Source organism: Sus scrofa, chromosome 8 (assembly GCF_054392235.1).
Source record: "Sus scrofa isolate SSC_HxYL_T2T_F1_AM1 chromosome 8, Sscrofa_HxYL_maternal_Yorkshire_Landrace_v2.0, whole genome shotgun sequence".
NCBI lineage: Eukaryota > Metazoa > Chordata > Mammalia > Artiodactyla > Suidae > Sus > Sus scrofa.
The window spans coordinates 31,802,701-31,821,065 of NC_139390.1; the positions used below are offsets into that span (position 1 = coordinate 31,802,701).

Below are 18,365 nucleotides of genomic sequence, written 5' to 3' on the forward strand. Positions count from 1 at the left end.
CATTCCCACCAATACTTTGTGTTACCTAAGGCAAAAAAAAAGTAAATACATGCTTCTAGTCAAACCCTTTGAAATTCTAATCATACCATTGTCTTGTAGGACAAATCTCGAAGTCTCGCTGTCCATTCTGTAAAGGCTTTATTAAATATGGATGATGATATCTTAATGGTCAATACGGGTTCATGGTACACAGTTGCCCATATGTCAATCTTAACAAATAATAATACCTCAAAAATATTTGTATGTGGGGTACAATCACAAGCTAAGGATCCTGACCTGAAGAAGCTTTTCACAAAAATGGGATGTAAAAGTATGTACACATGTTTATTTGTTTGGCGTTAATATTCTCTAAGATTCATAAATATTAATAAATATTTGAATTTGTATTTTTTCATAATGTAAAACTCTATATATGAACTATACTCTGAAATCCTCACTAATCCATATTATATTGTGCTGTTCTTATTGCTTAACATTGGTTAAACAACTGCAGTTAAAATTAATATATTGGCACTTTGGTATATTGCTTGACATTTAGCTACTGTACAATTTGAGGTTCAGATAATGATTAAAGCAAGTGGTAAAAATTGTCTTTTTTTTTTTTTTTTTTTTTCTTTTTAGGGCCACACCTGCAGCGTATGGAAGTTCCCAGGCTAGGGGTTGAATCAGAGCTATAGCTGCCGGCCTGTGTCACAGCAACTCGGGAATCCAGCGGAGTCTGTGACCTACACTCCAGCTCATGGCAATGCCAGATCCTTAACCCATTGAGTGAGGCCAGGGATCTAACCCACATCCTCATGGATACTAGTTGGATTTGTTTCTGCTGAGCCACAATGGGAACTCCCTGTCATCTTTTAATAAATAAGAACACAATCATAGGAGTGCTTAAGGGACAAAGATAAAATCTAGGATCAGATGCTAAATCCTTAGGCTTCTTATTTTAATTAATTAATTTATCTATTTTTTGCTTTTTAGGGCTGCTCCCGTGGCATATGGGGGTTCCCAGGCTAGGGGTCTAATGAGAGCTATGGCTGTCAGCCTACACCAGAGCCACAGCCACACAAGATCTGAGCTGGGTCTGTGACCTACACTCCAGCTCATGGCAATGCCAGATCCTTAACCCACTGAGCAAGGCCAGGGATCGAACTCACAACCTCATGGTTCCTAGTCGGATTTGCTTCTGCTGCACCAGGCTTCTTATTTAAAAAAAAAAATTTTTTTCTGTTGGATCATGCTGTGACAAAAGATAACATTTTATTATAGGCTCAATGAGGCTGAAAAACTAAACAAATCTTTTTACAGATTCACAGATCTGAGAGACAGTAAGTAGAATTGAGTTATCTGCAATGGACAACTGTATAGCATAACTTCTTTTTCCCCCTGGTGAAAACAGAATATAGAAGGGGCTATAACAAATAGGAAAGGGAAATAACCAGCACTGAGCATTTACTGTACACTAGGCATCCTGATAAGCCTAACTATGTTATCTCAATCTTCATGACAATTAGAGAGCTGTTGGCATTATTATCCCATTATACAGATAATGAAATGGAGGCTTAGACAGACAAGTCGCATAGATAGTAAATAGTGAAATTGGGAGTCAGACTTGGGCATTCCTGCCTCTAAAACCCAATTCCCTACATTACATTACATCACACTACTTTAAATGGAATCAGAAGTTCTGAATGGAAGTTTTAAATTATACTTTATGTAGAAGATATTTAAACTTCAAAATTGTACTTTCAAGTGAAGGAGAAAGAACTCTGTTAAGAGAATTCATGTACGACCTTTAGGATGTTATCAGAGAAGAATCCTCTTTTCTGACTGCATTAAAATGACTTTTTGTTGGGTTGAGGATTTAAAAATGAACAATGATAAATTACATATTGCATTAACATTTTTAATTAATATATTTACATTTTCTTTGCTTTTTCTACCAGATATTGAAATCCTTCATGAGACGTTTATTAACCTTGAATCAAAGGATCATAGATTACAGAAAGTTAAAGTAATTCTACTGCTACCTCGTTGTTCAGGGCTGGGTGTTAGTAATCCAGTAGAATTTATTTTAAATGAGCATGAAGGTACTTGTTTTAATTTTTAATTTCTAAATTATTGATATGCAGTTCTGAATAATTGAAACTTAATATCTTTAAATGAAATTATTTGAAATCATTTAAAATGACAGAGGCATCTGATTAATGAATAGCTTCCATTTATAAAGCACTTATTATATATAAAGTATTTTACTTCTATTACCTCATTTAATCTTTGTACCAATTCTGTGAGATATGAGCAAGGAGGATATTCAAAAGGTTTAATAATTTGAGTGATACAGACAGTCAGAAATATGATGGCCAGTTTGCTATTCTGGTATATAGCAGAGCTTGAGATATAGGCACTAAAATTTATCAGCATTTTATAGATGAAAAACTGAGGTCAGATTCATTCATTTTTATAAGGTCACATAACTTGTTGGTAACAGAGCTAGGATTCAGATTTAGATCTGTCTGACTCTGGATCCTGTGCTCTAAAATGATCCCAATTAAATTATATCAGACTATTTCAAACACCATTCACCCTCAGTATGTATGTGTACGATATAAATATTAATTATGAGAATATTTTATTTGCATTTTTAATAAATTAAGCAATATTATTTAATATTAACATTTATTGAACACTTACATATAAGGCACTGAACTAAGCACCTTGCTTGGATTATTTCATCAAATCCTCACAAGAACTAAATGAAGGAGTTACTCTTATTATTTCTGTTTTACAAATACATAATCTGAGGCTCAGAGAAGTTGAAGCCTTTCATAGTCTTTTGAATAATAAGTTTCAGAGCCTCAATTTAAACACAACTGCTCTGATTCTGGTGCTTCGAATCATGCTGTCATTCACAGTATGTTAACTGAAAGTGATTCTTACTCTAATCCCTTGCTTATATTGAAAAGCATAGGTAAGATTAACTAGAATATTAGACAAAGACGACATTCCACTAACATTCAGAATATGCCGAAAGCTGTTTTCTTTTTCTAGCAAGGGCAGAATTAAAAATGAAGAAAAAGAAATTGAGGGAAAAAAACCTAATATTTATTTATTTATTTGCCTTTTATAGGGCTGCTCCCGCAGCATATGGAGGTTCCCAGTCTAGGGGTCTCATCGGAGCTGTAGCTGCTGGCCTATGCCAGAGCCACAGCAACACCAGATCTGAGCCGCATCTGCGACCTACACCACAGCTCACGGCAACGCCGGATCCTTGACCCACTGAGGAAGGCCAGGGACCGAACCCACAACCTCATGGTTCCTAGTCGGATTCGTTAACCACCCTGCCACAACGGGAACTCCAAGAAACTAATATTTATTGAATACAACTGTGTCCCAATCAGTATTCTAGGTAGTGTTCATGCAGTGTAGTTTAATATTCACAATAACTTTGTGTGAGGATAGTGTTATTTAATTATCTCTATTTTATAAAGGAAAAAAAACCCACAAGATTCAGAGAAATTTAGTAAGTTGACTGAGATCATGTAGCTAGAAAATGGGGAAGATAGAATTCAAATTCAGATTAGATAACACATTCAACTATACTGCACTATAGAAAGTATTCCACCATACCACAGGATTTTTAACTGGACTTACCTTGAACCATGTGGAATTCTGTCTTGCTGCAGAAAATTTCCTTCCAAGAGAGTTAAGCAGAATAACCAACTCATGTGGGAGTATGGTAGTCTGAGAAAATTCTTATACTACAGAAGTTGGGAAATGATTAAAGAAGAAGAATTAGTCTTTGAAAGAGGCAGGAAGAAATACTGCAGCCACAATAAGCATTGTAGTCAAGAGAACTAGAGCTTAGAACTATGAGACTCTGGCTTTATCCTGGCCATCTTGAAGTGGGGATGCAGAACAAAATAAACCGTAGGTTAAAAATAAGCTAGAGGCTGGAGGGAAAAGCCCAAAGGGAACTACAAATGACAGAAAGAGGGAAAATAAAAAGTTTCTGAGATGTTTCTAATATTTTGAAAGCCTTGGTGAAGAAGTGACAGGATAAGCCAGAAGCGGTCTTTGGCAAACCTGGAAAAAAGAAGGGTTTTGAAGGAAGCTGTACTCTGAGGAGGAATGGCCAGAACAAATAAGGAACTGCTGACTACTGATTATTAGTAGGTAGAATATTAGTCATAAATTTAGTGGGGATGACTCCAAAAGACTTAGTCATGAGAAATTATAAATTTCTCATTTTAACATCATGAGAAATTATAAATTAGAACATTTTAACATTGAAAAATATTAATGGTTTTCATAAAAATCCCACTTGAGGAATATATAAAGTTGATCTTTGATAATAACTTGGAATTATTTTTAAATTGGTGAAAAAGGTAAATGGCATAATTTTAGAATATAGTAATATGTGAATAGTCCTTTAAAAATTGGTTAAAGAGTTAGAAAAATATGAAGTGTGAAGCTAAACCAGAGACGGGATTAAGATGGCGGAATAGAAGGACTGAAGCTCACCTTCTCTCGTAAAAACTAAATTGGAAAAAAAATGGAGTTTAATTAACCTTCAGTGATATTCCTGGAATGGGGAACAGCCAAATTTATGGTATAAATAATTGGCTCTCCAGGGAGTTATTGAGAGGCAGAAAGAAACAGAGGTTAGAAGTTTGGTCAGATTTCCAATGAGAATCTGGCTCTAAACTAGTAGCTATGTGATCTTGGACAGTTGTTTAATGTATGCTTAAACAGGTTTATCAATGTTATAAGAGGTAATAATGCTTCAAGGGGTTGCTGAATAAAATAATCTATATAAAATATTATTCACCATGTCTTATATTATCAAGAAATATATTAAAAATAGCTTTAGAAATTTAAAAAATTACTATAAGAATCTCCTAATCTGTTGGTTTCTTAATCTGTTATGAAGACATATATGTTTCCCTGAAGTTTTTCTTTCAAAATTTTCTTAGGTAATAATAACTGTATCTTTTTGTGTTCTTTCTTACTCAGAGCTGACTATAGCCCACCAGTTTCTACCTTGGAAAATAAAATCTTTTTTCCCTCTATTAGTCTCCAGACTGCATTCTATCTTCTGTACTAAATGACTTATTTTGGCTCGTTGGATGACTGCATCATATGAACTTAGGACAAAAAAGGAAAAATAATATTAAAATGAAGCAAAATTACTATTGTCAATTCAGTTCTTAAAATTTTAAATCAGCATTTTTATAATACTGTCTATCTAGTTTTAATAAATATTTTCCATGAAACTCATTAATAGGAAAATGATTAAAAATTAAATAGTATGATAATAGCAGTATATGAGAAAACATTTGATAGTGGCATATTTAATATCATTTATTTGCTTTTAGATACAGGTTTACTTAAAGATTTCTCTCAAGGAGGCACATCAGAAGATAAACTTCATGTTCTTGCTCAACAGCAATATGAACAGCTAACACATGCAATGAAATGTAAGTTTATTAGTGCAATCTGAAAATATATTGTAAATCTTAGAAACATTAGTACTTCATTTATCTGTTATAGTCAGGCAATGATGTATGGACCATAAGTAAATTTTCCAGAACAACAGTCTTATTTCCTTCAAATAACAAAATATTTATTTTTACCAATTTAATTTGTCTTAAACATAAGCTTTACTTTAATTTTATTTTTTATTTTTTTATTTTTGTTGTCTTTTTGCCTTTTCTAGGGCCGCTCCCGTGGCATATGGAGGTTCCCAGGCTAGGGGTCGAATCGGAGCTCTAGTCGCCAGCCTATGCCAGAGCCATAGCAACACTGGATCTGAGCCACATCTGCAGCCTACACCACAGCTCACAGCAACGCTGGATCCTTAACCCACTGAGCAAGACCAGGGACCGAACCTGCAACCTCATGGTTCCTAGTCGGATTTGTTAACCACTGCGCCATGATGGGAACTCTATACTATAATTTTTAACATAGATTAACAAGAATAATTAACAGTTTCTTAATGCTGAAGTGAAATGCTTATGTACTGTCTTGTACAGTTTCATCTTTTGTATTTCTATTCTTTGTTGTGTTTTTTTGTTTGTGTGTGTGGGGGGGGTTTGTTTGTTTGTTTTGTCTTTTTGTCTTTAGGGCCACACTCATGGCATATGGAGGTTCCCAGGCTAGGGGTCCAATCTGAGGTGTAGCCGCTGACCTACACCAGAGCCACAGCAACTCGGGATCCAAGCCGCACCTGCGACCTACACTACAGCTCATGGCAACGCTGGATCCTTAACCCACTGAGCAAGGCCAGGGATCGAACCCACAACCTCATGGTTCCTAGTCGGATTCGTTAACCACTGAGCCATGATGGGAACTCTGTCTTTGGTGTTTTTTGATGTAACTTTTCTGTTGTCATTGTGGCTGCCCCTAACAACGCTTCTCCAATCCAGATTTTAGTCAAACTTTTACTTCTCTTGGTACTGAAAAGAGAATAGAGAGATACAATTACAGATAAAGCCTAGATCTCTTGAAGTCTGAGTAACAAGGCTTTTTAAGTATTTATATTAGATTTGGATTTTGAGTACCAAGGCCCTTCCACACATGGATGTGGAAATCTAGAACTCCCTGAGAAGTTACGTAAACTTTTTATTAATTCAGTGCATGATTATCAAATGCCTACTTTGGGTCGGATATTAAAGTGGTTGTTAGGGAGATGAATGTGGATAAATCCTGACCTCCAAAGACTCAAAAGTAAGTATAGGGTATAGATAATTGAATGCATAAAGATACAGCATACATGAAGTAGAAAGAAGGCAAAGTAGAAAATACAGAGGAGTTCTGCCCTTTTAATGCTATTAGTAAACATTGATTTGAGTATGATAGTATGTATACGTATGTGTGTAAATGGTTGGTTAGAGTTGGTGAATAGTACATTTAAAAAATTCTTTCTCTGATTATTCTCTTTAAAATTACAGTATCATCTCTTGTAATTAATCATCGTCTGTGTCTGCTTTGATTTTCTCTATAGCATTTGTCACCTCCTAATGCTACATAATTTTCCTATTTATTTATATCTAGCAGTAAAACAGAAAATAAGCTCCCTGGGGCAGGGATTTTTGTGTGTATATATTGAATGGCTAGACCAATGGTTAGCACATAGTAGTTCCTCAATAACTGTGAGTGAATGGCAGGTAGTAAAACTACCTCATTTTACAGTTGAAAATCAGACAGTTTAAGTGATTTTTCCCAGGTTCATACTGCAGTAAGTAACAGAATTGGCATTCATATCTAAGTCTGCCTGTTTCTAGAGTCCTTTTAACTAATCACACAATATGGCTTGTGGAAGAATGGCTAAAAGTGTCAGTCTTATGGTGATATATGGTATTTGTGTTTGTAATTAGATTGGTCACATTGATTAGATTTTCAATTTCCATATAATTCAGGTAGATTTACTTATTGGCCACAGACTACTGATACATGCTTTAAAAGGGGAGCTGTGCAAGTGTCTAAAAATCATTCCCATCAAAACCGTGAGGTATTAGTACAAACAGACTGTGTTATTTGAAACCATAACGATTTGTTTAGGATTGTTAATGGGTTCGTTATATTAATTCCATCTTCTTTAAATATAGTTACTAGAGCTCAAGCAGTTGTTTATTGCACATGTTCAGTTTATCCAGAAGAAAATGAAACTGTTGTTAAGAAGGCACTGGAATTTCAAGACCCTGGGAGTAAAGTACAACCCTATAGGTAAGAAAGGAAGGATTCTTCTAAACAACTCAACCAAATATTTTTGAAAATGGAAAATTATTAGAATAGATTTACAAGGAGATCCTGCTGAATAGCATTGAGAACTTTGTCTAGATACTCATATTGCAACAGAAGAAAGGGTGGGGGAAAAAATGTAATTGTAGTGTATACATGTAAGGATAACCTGACCCCCTTGCAGTACAGTGGGAAAAAAAAAAAAAAAAAAAGATAACCTCCCATGGTATGAATGTGGAAAATAAGGAGAACTAAATTAAAAAAAAAAAAAGAGGGAGTTCCCGTCGTGGCGCAGTGGTTAATGAATCCGACTAGGAACCATGAGGTTGCGAGTTCGGTCCCTGCCCTTGCTCAGTGGGTTAACGATCCGGCGTTGCCATGAGCTGTGGTATAGGTTGCAGACGCGGCTCGGATCCCGAGTTGCTGTGGCTCTGGTGTAGGCCGGTGGCTACAGCTCCCATTGGACCCCTAGCCTGGGAACCTCCATATGCCGCAGGAGCGGCCCAAGAAATAGCAAAAAAGACAAAAAAAAAAAAAAAAAGAAAAGAAAGAAGAAAAAGACAAAACAAACAAACAAACAAACAAAAAAAAAGAAAATGGAAAATTATGATTTTTTAAGCTACAAGTGGAAGACATTTCACTTCCTTTTTGTTAGACTTTAGTATGACCAAATAGTTTAACTTCTTATAACTTTAAAGTAGGTTCTGGAAAGCTTGGCATGTGCATTCTTTAGTACACTAAAAAGATTCTTCTTGTTGTTAAGTAAGACTAAAGGCATTTGAGCCTTGACTTGATTGATTTCTGGGTAAATTGAGTATAAACTTTATACTCTGAGTTTTATGTAAAACTACTGAAGCATCAAATAACTTTAGAAAGTAGAGAGAAAATTAGACGCTTGTCATTTGAAAACATACATTTCTCAGACCTGTTTAGCCTCTGACACCCACAAGGACTAAGATAAAAATAACCTGGATAACCACAGTAGCTTCTATGGGTAACACTGTAATAAACTAGGTAAATGCTAAATTAGGGGCAGAGAAGAAAAAGAGTAATACTCCATCTGAACTCTGGACATCAAGATAAGAAGTAGACTTAAGAAGATATGACACCAATTAGTTCTTCAAGACCATGACAGTAAGTTATTTTAAAATGTCTCCCATTTTTTACTCAATTCCATTGTTCTGAACTTTGCTTGTAATTTGTATAGTAGATCTTAATATGTATATAATTTGCTCTCTCCTTTTAATTTGCTGTTTTTCCTTTGCCATTTCACAAGTGAGCATGTTAACCACTGTCTTATTTCACTTCTTTACTTCCTTATTGAGTAATTCTTGTTGGTAGCAAATAGCCAACCTTATTTCTGTCAGCTTCTCAATGCAGCATTAGCTAAATCACCATCTAGTGGCAAAGAGAATTATTGCAAGTATATAACCAAATTCAACAGTGTGGGTGACTTGACTTGTCTCTTGTCTGTCAGGGTTTCTAAGAATATAATGTGGCAAAAATAGAGGGACATCTTTGTGCATTTTATTTCATTATATTTTTATTGGTATTTTTATGTTTTAAACTCAGTGAGTTTTATTACATTTATAGTTGTACAACAATCATCACAACCCAATTTTCTAGCATTTCCACCCAAATCCCCAGCCCATCCGCTCCACCCCACACCCTGTCTGCTTTGGAAACCAGAAGTTTTTCAAAATCTGTGAGTCAGTATCTGTTCTGCAAAGAAGTTCATTGTATCCTTTTTTTAGGTTCCACATATAAGTGACATACATATTCATATTCCACATATATATGATGTCACTAATAACCTCACTTAGCATGATAATTTCTAGGTCCTTCCATGTTGCTGCAAATGCCATTTCATTCCTTTTTATGGCTCAGTCATATTAAATTGTGTATATGTACCACATCTTCTTCATCCACTCCTCTGTTGATGGACATTTAGGTTGCTCCCATGTCTTGGCTATTGTATATATATAGTGCTGCAGTAAACACTGGAGTTCGTGTATCTTTTCGAGTCATGCTTTTCTCTGAATAGATGCCCAGCAGTGGGATTGCTGGGTCAAATGGCAGTTCTATTTTTAGTTTTTTGAGGAATCCCCATTCTGTTTTCCATAGTGGTTGCACCAGTTTACATTCCCACTTATCAGTGTAATAGGGTTCCCTTTTCTCCACATCCTCTTCAACATTTATTGTTTCTAGACTTTTTTTTTTTTTCTTTTTAGGGCCATACCCATGGCATAAAGAGTTTCCCAGGCTAGGGGTAAAATTGGAGCAACAGCTTCTGGTCTACACAGCCACAGCAATGCGGGAACTGAGTGGCGTCTGTGACCTACACCACAGTTCATGGCAATGCCAGACCCTTAACCCACTGAGTGAGGCCAAGGATCAAACCTGAATCCTCATGGATACTAGTAGGATTTGTTTCTGCTGTGCCATGATGAGAACTCTGTGTAGACTTTTTGATGATGGCCATTCTGGCTGGTGTAAGGTGATACGTCATAGTAGTTTTAATTTGCATTTCTCTAATAATTAGTGATGTTTCATGTGTGGTTTTTTTTTTTTTTTTTGCCATCTGTATGTCTTCTTCGGAGAACTGTCTGCTTAGAACTTCTGCCCATATTTTGATGGGGTTATTTGTTTGTTATTGAGCTAGCTGCAAGAGGTGTTTATAAATTTTGGAGATAAATTCCTTATTGCTTGCAAATATTTTCTCTCATTCTGTGGGTTGTCTTTTCATTTTGTTTAGGGTTTCCTTTGCTGTACAAAACCTGTTAAGTTTATTTAGGTCCCATTTGTTTATTTTTGTTTTTATCATCATTACTCTAGAAGGTGGATCTGAGAGGATACTGCTGTGGTTTATGTCAGAAAGTGTTTGGCCTGTGTTTTCCTTTAAGAGTTTTATAGTGTCCAGTCTTATATTTAGGCCTTTAATCATTTTGAGTTTATTTTTGGTATGGCGTTACATGTAATTTCATTCTTTTACATGTAGCTGTTCAGTTTTCCCAGAACCACTTATTGAAGGGACTGTCTTTTCTCCACTGTATATTCTTGCCTCCTTTGTCATAGATTAGATGACTGTAGGTGCGTGGGTTTAATTCTGGGCTTTCTATCATGTTTCACTGATCTATATTTCTGTCTTTGTGCCAGTACTGTATGGTTTTGATGACTGTAGCTTTGTAGTATAGTCTGAAGCCAGGGAGCCTGATTCCTCCAGCTCCATTTTTCTTTCTCAAGATGGCTGTGCATATTCTGGGTCTTTTGTGTTTCCAATCAAACTTTAAAATATTTTGTTCTAGTTCTGTGAAAAATATCCTTGGTAATTTATTTGATATGGATTGCATTGAATATGTAGATTTCCTTGGGTAGAATAGTCATTTTGACAGTATCGATTCTTCCAATCAAAGAGCATGGTATGTCTTCCCATCTGTTTGTGTAGTCTTTGATTTCTTTCATCAGCATCTTACAGGTTTCAGAGTACAGGTCTTTTGTCTTTTTAGATAGGTTTATTTCTAGGTATTTGATTTTTTTTTGATATGATGGTAAATGGGTTTGTTTCCCTAATTTCTCTTTCTGATCTTTCATTGTTAGTATATAGAAATGCATCAATTTCTGTGTATTAATTTTGTATCCTGCAACTTTACCAAATTCACTGATGAGGTCTAACAGTTTTCTGGTGGCATCTTTAGGATTTTCTAGGTATAGCATCATGTCATCTGCAAACAGAGATAGTTTTACTTTTTCCTTTCCAATTTGGATTCCTTTTATTTCTTTTTCTTCTCTGATTGCCATGGCTAGGACTTCCAAAACTATGTTGAAGAGTAGTGGTGAGATGAGACATCCTTGTCTTGTTCCTGATCTTAGCAAGAATGCTTTCAGCTTTTTGCTATTGAGAATGATATTAGCTGTGGGTTTGTCATATATGGCCTTTATTATGTTTATGTAGATTCCCTCTGTGCCCACTTTTTGTAGGGTTTTTATCAGAAATGAGTGTTGGATTTTTTGTCAAAAGCTTTTTCTGCATCTATTGAGAGGATCATATGGTTTTTATTTTTCAGTTTGTTTATGTTGTATATCACACTGATTGATTTGCAGATATTGAAGAATCCTTGTATCCCTGGGATAAATCTCACTTTATCTTGTTGTACAATCCGTTTAATGTATTGTTGGATTCAGTTTGCTAGTACTTTGTTGATGATTTTTGCATCTATGTTAATCAGTGATATTGGCATGTAATTTTTTTTTTGTGGTATCTTTGTCTGGTTTTGGTGTCAAAACCATTTTAATGGTGGCCTCATAGAATGAGTTTGGGAGTGTTCCTTCCTCTGCAATATTTTGGAAGAGTTTTAGAAGGATAGGTGTTAGCTCTTCTCTAAATGTTTGATAGAATTCACCTGTGAAGCCATCTGGTCTTGGACTTTTGTTAGAAGTTTTTAAATCACAGTTTCAATTTCACATGTGATTGGTCAATTCATATTTTCTATTTCATCTTGATTTACTCTTAGAAGACTGTACTTTTCTAAGAATTTGTCCATTTCTTCTAAGTTGTCCATTTTATTGGCATCTAGTTAGCCTTCTCCTTTTAAGGTTGTTAGCAGTTGCCTTGTACTAGTCTCTTACAATCCTTTGTATTTCTGTGATGTCCATTGTAACTTCTTTTTTTTCATTGCTAATTTTATGAGTCCTCTTTCTTTCTTGGTAAGTCTGGATAAGGGTTTATCAATTTTATTGACCTTTTCAAAGAATCAATTTTTAGTTTCATTGGTCTTTTCTATTTTTTTTTGTTTCTATTTCATTTATTTCTGCTCTGATCTTTGATTTCTTTCCTTGTGCTAACTTTAGTTTTTGTCTCTTCTCTCTCTAGTTGCTTTAGGTGTTAAGTCACGTTGTTTATTTGATCTTGTTTCTTGAAGGTAGGCTTGTATTGCTATAAACTTCCTTTTTAGAACTGCTTTTGCTGCATCACATAGGTTTTGGATTGTTGGGTCTCTTCTGTCATTTGCTTTTAGGTATTTTTTTAACTTCCTCTTTGATTTCTTCAGTGGTCCATTGATTGTTTAGTAGCGTGTTGTTTAGTCTACACATGTGGGTGTTTTTTGGAATTTTTTTTCTTTTTGATTTCCAGTCATATAGCAATGTGGTCAGAAAAGATGCTTGATATGAATAATTTCAGTTTTCTTAAATTTACTGAGGCTTGATTTGTGGTCCAGGATGTGACTATCCTAGAGAATGTTCCGCATGCACTTGAAAAGAATGTGTTTTTTGCTGCTTTTGGATGGAATATTCTATAAATATCTATTATGTCCACCTACTCTAATGCATCATTTAAGGCCTATGTTCTTTGTTTTCTGTCTGGATGATCTGTCCACTGCTGTAAGTGGTTTGTTAACATCCCCTGCTATTGTGTTATTGTCAATTTCTCCTTTTAAGGTTGTTAGCAGTTGCCTTATATATTGAGGTGATCCCATGTTGGGTGCATATATATTTACAACTGTCATATCTTCTTGATGGATCCTTTGTCTCTTATAATATTATTTTAAGGTCTGTTTTGTCTGAGTATTGCTACTCCAGTTTTCTTTTGATTCCCATTTGCATAGAATATTTTCTTCCATCTTCTTACTTTCAATTTGTATGTGTCCCTAGAACTGAAGTGGATCTCTTGAAGGCACATGCGTATGGGTTTGTTTTTTTTTGTTTGTTTTTGGTATCCATTCAGTCAGTCTATGTCTTTTGGTTGAGGCATTTAGTCTGTTTACATTTAAGGTAATTATTTATATGTATGTTCTTTTTGCCATTTTGTTAATAGTTTTTGATTTGCTTCTGTTGGTCTTTTTTCTTCCCTTCTTCTCTTGGTCTGTTCTCTTGTGGTTTGATGACTATCTTTAGTGTTGTGTTTGGATTGCTTCTGCTTATTTGTGTGTGTATCTCTTGTAGATTCTTGGTTTGCAGATACCATGGCATTTTAATATAGGAGTTTATATATATAAGATTGTTTTAAATTGTTGGTCTCTTAATTGCAAGTATATCTCCGGTGTCCTGCATTTATACCCCCCTCTTTTCAAGATTTCAGATTTTGGTAGCATATTTGTGCATGGAAGATTTCCCACCTTTATATGCATGCCTTTACTTATGAGCCGTGTTACTTGCAATATTTTTGTTTTTAGTGGTGGCCTTTTCTTCTCCACCTAGAGAAGTTCCTTTAGTATTTGTTGTAAAGTTGGTTTAGCAGTAGAATTCTTTTTTTTTTTTCTTTGTATTTTTGCCATTTCTTGGGCTGCTCCCTCGGCATATGGAGATTCCCAGGCTAGGGGTCGAATCAGAGCTATGGCCACCGGCCTACGCCAGAGCCACAGCAATGCTGGATCCGAGCCATGTCTGCAACCTACACTACAGCTCATGGCAATGCCGGATCCTTAACCCACTAAGCAAGGCCAGGGATAGAACCTGCAATCTCATGGTTCTTAGTCGGATTCATTAAACACTGTGCCATGATGGGAACTCCTAGAATTCTTTTAGCTCTCGCTTGTCTATAAAGCTTTTGATGTCTCCTTCAAATCTGAATGAGAGCCTTGCTGGGTAGAGTAATCCTGAAGGTTTTTTCCTGTCATCACTTTAAGTATATTGTGCCACTCCCTTCTAGCCTGCAGAGTTTCTGCTGAAAAATTTGCCAATAACCTTATCAGGGTTTTCCTGTATGTTATTTTTGTCTTTTCCTTAGCTCCTTTCAGTGTTTTTGCTTTGTCTTTAATTTTGGTCAGTTTGATGAATACATGTCTTGGGTGTTCCTCCTTGGGTTTATTTTATTTTATTATTTTATTTTGCTTTATAGGGCTGCACCCATAGCATATGGTGGTTCCCAGGCTAGGGGCCAAATCGGAGCTATAGCTGCCAGCCTACGCCACAGTCACAGCAATGTAGGATTCAAGCCACATCTGTGACCTACACCACAGCTTACGGCAATGCCAGATCCTTAACCCACTGAGCAAGGCCAGCGATTGAACCCACAACTTCATGGTTCCTAGTTAGATTCATTTCTGCTGCGCCATGACGGGAACTCCTCTCCTTGGCTTTATTTTATATGGCTCTCATTGTGCTTCCTGGATTTGAGTGAGTGATTCCTCTCCCTTTTTAGGGAAGTTTTTGGCTGTCATTTCTTCCAATATTTTCCCTGGCCCTTTCTCACTTCTCCATCTGACACCCCATATGATATAGATTTTGGTTCATTTAATGTTGTCCTGGAGTTCTCTTAGACTGTCTTCATTTCTTTTCAATCTTTTTTTATCTTGTCTGTCCCATATCAGTGATTCCCCCCAGTCCGTCTTCCACCTCACTTATTTGTTGTTCTGCATCCTGTATTCGGCTGTTGGTTGCTTCTAGTGATTTTTATTTCAGTTACTGTATTTTGCATCTCTGCTTGCTAAATCCTTAAATCTTCTATTTCTTTGCTCAGTGTTTCTTGCAGTTTATCAATCTTTGCCTCCAGTTTATTTCCAAGATTTTGAATCTTCTTTACTATCATCAGTCTAAAGTTTTTTTCATGGAGGTCGATAATCTCCAGATCACTTAGCTGTTTTTCTGGGGATTTTGTTGTTGTTGTTGTTGTTCCCTTATTTGAGTCATAATTCTCTGCCTTTTCATCTTGTATAGATTTTTGGTGTGGTCTCCTTTTTGCAGACAATAGCATTGTAGCCTCTTTTGCTTCTGATGTCTGCACCCCTTGTGGCTGAAGTTGTTATGGGGGCTTGCTGCAGGCTTCCTGGTGGGAGAAACTGGTGCCTACCCACTGGTAGGTGGTGCTGATTCTTATCCATCTGGTGGGTGGGGTCTTGTCTCAGGGTAAGATTAGAGGTGGTTGTGTGCCTAGGAGGTCTTTAGGCAGCCTCTTTTCTGATGGATGGGGCTCTGTTCCCACCTGTATTATTGTTTGGCTTGGGGCTTCTTAGCCCTGATGGGTGGGGCCATATTTTTCCAAAATGGTCACCTGTAGGAGTTCATGCTGATGATTATTCCTGAGACCTTTGCCTCCAGTGTCCTTCCACAACTAGCTGCAGTCACCCCCTATTTTCCTAGGAGATCCTCGAAAAACTGCAGGAAGGTCTGGCCCAGATTCCTGTGGATTATCTGCTTTGCCCTGGGACCAGTGCATATGAAAGCCTGTGTTCACCTTTCAAGAATGGGGTCTCCATTTCACGCTGTCCTGTGGAGTTCCTGTGCACAAGCCCCATAGGCCTTCAATGCCAAATGCTCCAGGGGCTCCTTCTCCCACTGCCAGATCCCCAGGCGTGGGAACCTGATAGGTGACTCACCTACCCCCTGTAGGTGAATCTCTGTGATACAGTTGTTTCCAGTCTGTGGGCCACCACCTGGCCAATATGGGGTTGCTTATATTGCCTAATCTCCCCTCCTACTGTCTTGATGTGGCCTCTTCTTTGTCTTTTGGATTAGGGTATTGTTTTTGATAGTTTACAGTCTATTTGGTTGAAGGTAGTTTAGCAATTGGTTATAATTTTGTTGCTTTTATGAGAGAAAGTGAGCTCCAGTCCTTCTACTCCGCCATCTTAATCCTCTTTATTGCTATTTTTAGAATTGACATATAGTTGATTTACAATATTGTGGTAATTTCAGGTGTACAGCAAAGTGGTTTAGTTATATATGTATTTTTTCCAGTTTATTTTCCATTACATGTTTTTACAGGGCATTGAATATAGTTCTCTTTGCTATACAGTAAATTTTTGTTGCTTATCTATTTTACATATAGTAGTTTGAATTTTAATACAATATTCCTGATTTGTCCCTTCTTCCTTTCCCTTTCCCCTTTGCTAACCATAAGTTTCTGTTCTATGTTTGTGAGTCTGTTTCTCATATATATATATACATATATTCATTTGTATTATATATAGATTCCACATATAAGGATATAATATTTGTCTCTCTCTGTCTGACCTCACTCAGTATAATGTTCCCTAGGTCCACCCATGTTACTACAAATAGCAATGTTTCCTCTTTTTTATGACTAATATATATAATCACATCTTCCTATATATAGATTTCACATATAAGTGATAGCATATGCTGTTGGTATCTTATTGACTAATTTCGCTTAGCATGATAATTTCTAAGTCCATCTGTGTTGCTACAAATGCCACTATTTCATTCCTTTTTATGGCTCAGTCATATTCCATCGTGTATAGGTACCACATCTTCTTGATCCACTCCTCTGTTGATGGACATTTAGGTTGCTTCTATGTCTTGGCTATTGCAAATAGTGCTGCAGTGAACATCGGAGTACATGTGTCTTTGTGAGTCGTGGTTTTCGCTGGATAGGTGCCCAGGAGTGGGATTGCTGGATCAAATGGTAATTCTATGTTTAGTTTTCTGAGGAATCTCCATACTGTTTTCTGCAGTGGTTGCACCAATTTACATTCTCACCAGCAGTGTAATAGGGTTCCTTTTTCTCTACACCCTCTCCAACACTTATTGTTTGTAGACTTTTGGATGATGGTCATTCTGGCTGGTATAAGGTGGTACCTCAGAGTAGTTTTGATTTGCATTTCTCTAATAATGAGTGATGCTGAACATCTTTTCATGGTGTTTTTTGGCCATTTGTATGTCTTCTTTGGAGAAGTGTCTGTTTAGATCTTCTGGCCACTTTTTGATGGGGTTGTTTGTTTTTTTGGGATTGAACTGCAGAAGGTGTTTATAAATTTTGGAGATTAATCCCTTGTCACTTGCAAAGATTTTCTGTTGGAAGTTTTTTAATCACAGTTTCAATTTCAGTACTTGTGATTGATCCATTCATCTTTTCTATTTCATATTGATTTAGTCTTGGAAGCTTGTACTTTTCTAAGAATTTGTCCATTTCTTCTAGGTTGTCCATTTTATTGGCATATAGTTGCACATCGTAGTCTCTTAGGATCCTTTGTATTTCTGTGATGTCCATTGTAACTTCTACTTTTTCATTTCTAATCTTACTGATTTGAGTCTTCTTTTTTTCTTGATAAGTCTGGCTAAGGGTTTCTCAATTTTGCTGATCTTTTCAAAGCACCAGCTTTTAGTTTCATTGATCTTTTCTGTAGTTTTCTTCATTTCTATTTCATTGATTTCTGCTCTGATCTTTATGATTTCCTTCCTTCTGCTAACTTTGGGTTTGTCTGTTCTTCTTTTTCTGGCTGCTAGATGTAAAGCTGGGTTGTTTTTTTGAGCCTTTTCTTGTTTTCTGAGGTAGGCTCCTATTGCTATAAACTTCCCTCTTAGAACTGCTTTTGATGCAACCCATAGGTTTTTAGATTGCTGTGTCTTTGTTGTCATGTGCTTCTAGGTATTTTTAAATTTCCTCTTTTATTTCTTCAGTGATCAAATGGTTGTTTAGAAGCATGTTGTTTAGTCTGTATATGTTGGTGATTTTTGCAGTTTTTTTCTTGTTGATTTCCAGCTATATTGCGTTGTTGTGGGAAACAATGCTTGATATGATTTCAGTTTTCTTCAGTTTACTGAGGCTTGATTTGTGGCTCAGAATGTGATCTAGCCTAGAGAATGTTCCATGTGCACTTGAGAAGAATGTGTTTTGTGCTGCTTTTGGATGGAATGTTCTATAAATATCGTTTACATCCATCTGGTCTAAT

General features: G+C 36.3%; 1 protein-coding gene across 8 annotated transcripts in view; it reads left to right on the forward strand.

Annotated features, from left to right (window-relative positions):
- The window catches only part of NSUN7 (NOP2/Sun RNA methyltransferase family member 7), a 96,635-nt gene that overhangs the window by 56,426 nt on the left and 21,844 nt on the right, over positions 1–18,365 (forward strand). For 7 of the 8 annotated variants that reach the window (XM_005666617.3, XM_003356901.5, XM_084971892.1 and 4 more), the window contains 4 exons: positions 100–310; positions 1,941–2,084; positions 5,373–5,474; positions 7,605–7,722. In XM_005666617.3, the coding sequence (XP_005666674.2) occupies positions 100–310; positions 1,941–2,084; positions 5,373–5,474; positions 7,605–7,722 (575 nt within the window). Of the gene's footprint in view, positions 1–99; positions 311–1,940; positions 2,085–5,372; positions 6,100–6,274; positions 7,723–18,365 lie in introns of all 8 variants that reach the window. The other variant, XR_014812348.1, reaches the window with a different exon arrangement.